The sequence below is a fragment of the Tarenaya hassleriana genome, unplaced genomic scaffold (assembly GCF_000463585.1).
Source record: "Tarenaya hassleriana unplaced genomic scaffold, ASM46358v1 Cleome4, whole genome shotgun sequence".
NCBI classification, from domain to species: Eukaryota; Viridiplantae; Streptophyta; class Magnoliopsida; order Brassicales; family Cleomaceae; genus Tarenaya; species Tarenaya hassleriana.
Window position 1 is genome coordinate 2,380,966 of NW_010966881.1, and position 2,754 is coordinate 2,383,719.

General features: G+C 40.0%; 1 protein-coding gene across 1 annotated transcript; it reads right to left on the reverse strand.

Moving 5' to 3' along the window:
- Nucleotides 1-1,655: 1,655 nt before the first annotated feature.
- Nucleotides 1,656-2,462, reverse strand: LOC104823545 (14 kDa proline-rich protein DC2.15-like). Its single transcript, XM_010555161.2, has one exon. It carries the CDS (start codon nucleotides 2,376-2,378, stop codon nucleotides 1,947-1,949), a length of 432 nt encoding a protein of 143 aa, XP_010553463.1. The 5' UTR covers nucleotides 2,379-2,462; the 3' UTR covers nucleotides 1,656-1,946.
- Between the last annotated feature and the right edge of the window lie 292 nt (nucleotides 2,463-2,754).

Below are 2,754 nucleotides of genomic sequence, written 5' to 3' on the forward strand. Positions count from 1 at the left end.
GACAATGAACTCACATCTAATTTCTGATCAGAAGACATTGGCTGAGTCTGTACTGATGCAACAAAACTTTGTACAGGTTGCTCAAACCGTGAATTAGACTGAAAAGGCTTAGCATATTGCCCTGAAGCGGGTTTGGGACCTTGAAAACTCTTCGCAACAGGTTGTCTGTATCCTGGCGGATAGCCATGAAGCTTGTAGCACTTATGGACAGTATGTCCATATAGTCCACAGTGAGTGCACAGAGGTCGTTGCTTCACTTTTACAGCCGCAACAGTTTCTGATTCCACAGAATTTGCAGAAGTCTGGAACACATGAGTGTCAGGAATACTCTGTGGTTTGATCAACTTCTGAGATTCATATTTGCATATGATGTTGTAAGTTCTTTCCAAATCCGGCATCGGATCCATCATGAGAATCTGCTCTCGAGGTGGCTCATATACATCATTAAGGCCAAACAAAAACTCAAGCACAAAATCTTCTTCACAGATCTCATACCATTTCTTATCAGCACGACAAGTGCATTTACCACACTGACAGTAAGGTGTAGTGCGTAAAGACTTGATTTCTTCCCAGATTATAATCATCTTCGTGTAGAAGTCAGCAACCTTCATCGATCCTTGACGCTGACTCCGCAATTCTCGCTTGATCTGAAACAACCGAGTAGCATTTTGCTGATGGAAACATTTTTGAAGATTTGACCACATTTCTCTCGCCGTGGTGTAATACAGAAGCCTTTGAGCAATGTTCTTGGACACCGAATTGACAATCCAAGAACAGACAACAAAGTTGTTGCGATTCCAGTGCTTCTGATTCGGATCTCCATCCGGAGGTTTCGGAAGACTACCATCAACATATCCAAACTTATTCCTACCTTCTAGAGCCATGACGATCGAACGACTCCAAGATCCATAATCTTCAGGACCAGAAAGGCGATCGGAACAAAGTTGAACTCCATTATGATCATTGTTCGAAAGATAATATGGATTATCATAAGAATCCATCGGAGAAAGCGAATCTGCCGATTCTGAAGCGGACGCCATTTTCCGGGAAATTGAACAAATTTTCCAGAGAAAATGGGATGAAAATTGCAAGAATGATCACGGATTTTCAAGAAAGAAAACCGGAAAAGTAAAATCAAAGGAAGAATTCGAAAGAATTAAGCGATACAGAGAAAAAAAATCTCTGATACCATATTAACAGTAGAAAGGGAACAGAGAAAGCGTAGAGAAAGAAGGAGAGAGATGAGAGAAAGAGAGCTTGTCAAAATCATTTTCTGTGTATTATTCCTCAATGAACTGTTTACTTTAAATACAACTCGAGCATTTACATACACTCACACTTATACGCGCGTGTATACAGAAGCTATAGAAACTATAAATCTAATAATTCGTATATACGCATGTGCATAATCCCTTGGCATGGGGCCAATTGCCTAAGGACGTACGAAACATTTTTGAAGAATGCTTGAGATATCTTTTCCGTAATTCGACCACGGTGTCCGAGACAGTTTCTTAGGAAATCTTATTTTCCCATGTAGGTTTTTAATATTCGTGGACCATATTTACTCGCTTCTTTACCATTTTCATTACATAATATCAATGGGTTTACCTTTTTATGATTACATAAACACTCGTAAGTTCACTAACAAAACAATATCCCAAAGAAAACAAATGATTTATTACTTCATAGAACAACCAATATTACAACAATACCCCAATGATATTAAAATGAAATAAAGAAACTGTGAACTATAGAATCGAAACGAACGGGCAGCACACATAACTAGACAGAGAATAAACGTGTTCAGACAACATAACTGGAAGATATGAAAAGAGAAGAAACAAATAAAGAAAGTGAATAGGACACCATGTAGAATATAACACCCCGATTCTCTTTCTACCTGAACAAGAGCACACACATGTATAACGCCAACTCTGTGTGTGTCCTTATTCGCATTGGAAACCCGGGGGAACCTTCTTGCTGCAAACGTTGAGAAGCAAGCTCAGTGAAATGGGGAGGTTCAAGTTTATTCCGAGGATGTTAGCCTTAAGGGCGGTGCAGAGACAGGCGGCAGCTTCAACGTCAGCAAGTCCTTGGATAAGGGTGCAACAGGGTTCGACCGGAGGTTGACCAAGGGTCACGTTTAGGAGACCATTGAGCACGTTGGCACAGACACCGAGCTTCAAGGCGTCCTTAGGGCACTTGGCCTGAGCGGGGCTAGGGCTAGGGCTAGGCTTTGGCTTCGGCTTCGGCTTCGGCTTGGGAGAGGGGCAACCACTGCCGCAGGGGCTGCAGCTGTTGCAAGCAGAGGTTAGTGTGAAGAAGAGGAGGTTCAGAAGGAGAAAGATTGCCAAAGAGCTTGTGGTTTTTGACGCCATCTCTTTTTTTTTCCCCCGCTTATTGTTATTGAAGAATCAATCACTTGATATTCTTCTCTGTTGGTTTTTGTGTATTGGGATGAGAGGTTGGGGTGGGGTTTTATAGGGGCTTGGTAAGGAAGCTCCGAGATGGTTCATGAGGTTATGCGGGCAATACTTGTATTATAAAACCATGCATGATTTATTCATTATTGTTTTCTTATCGATTTGTTTACTGGTGCTGTAAATGTTCCATGTATAGGGCTGAATTAGTAAATTTAAAAAAAACTAAACTTTGTTCAATATTTACGGAATAAAACCTTTTATTATTCATTCAATCAAATAATATATATATATATATATATATATATATATATATATATATATATATATATAT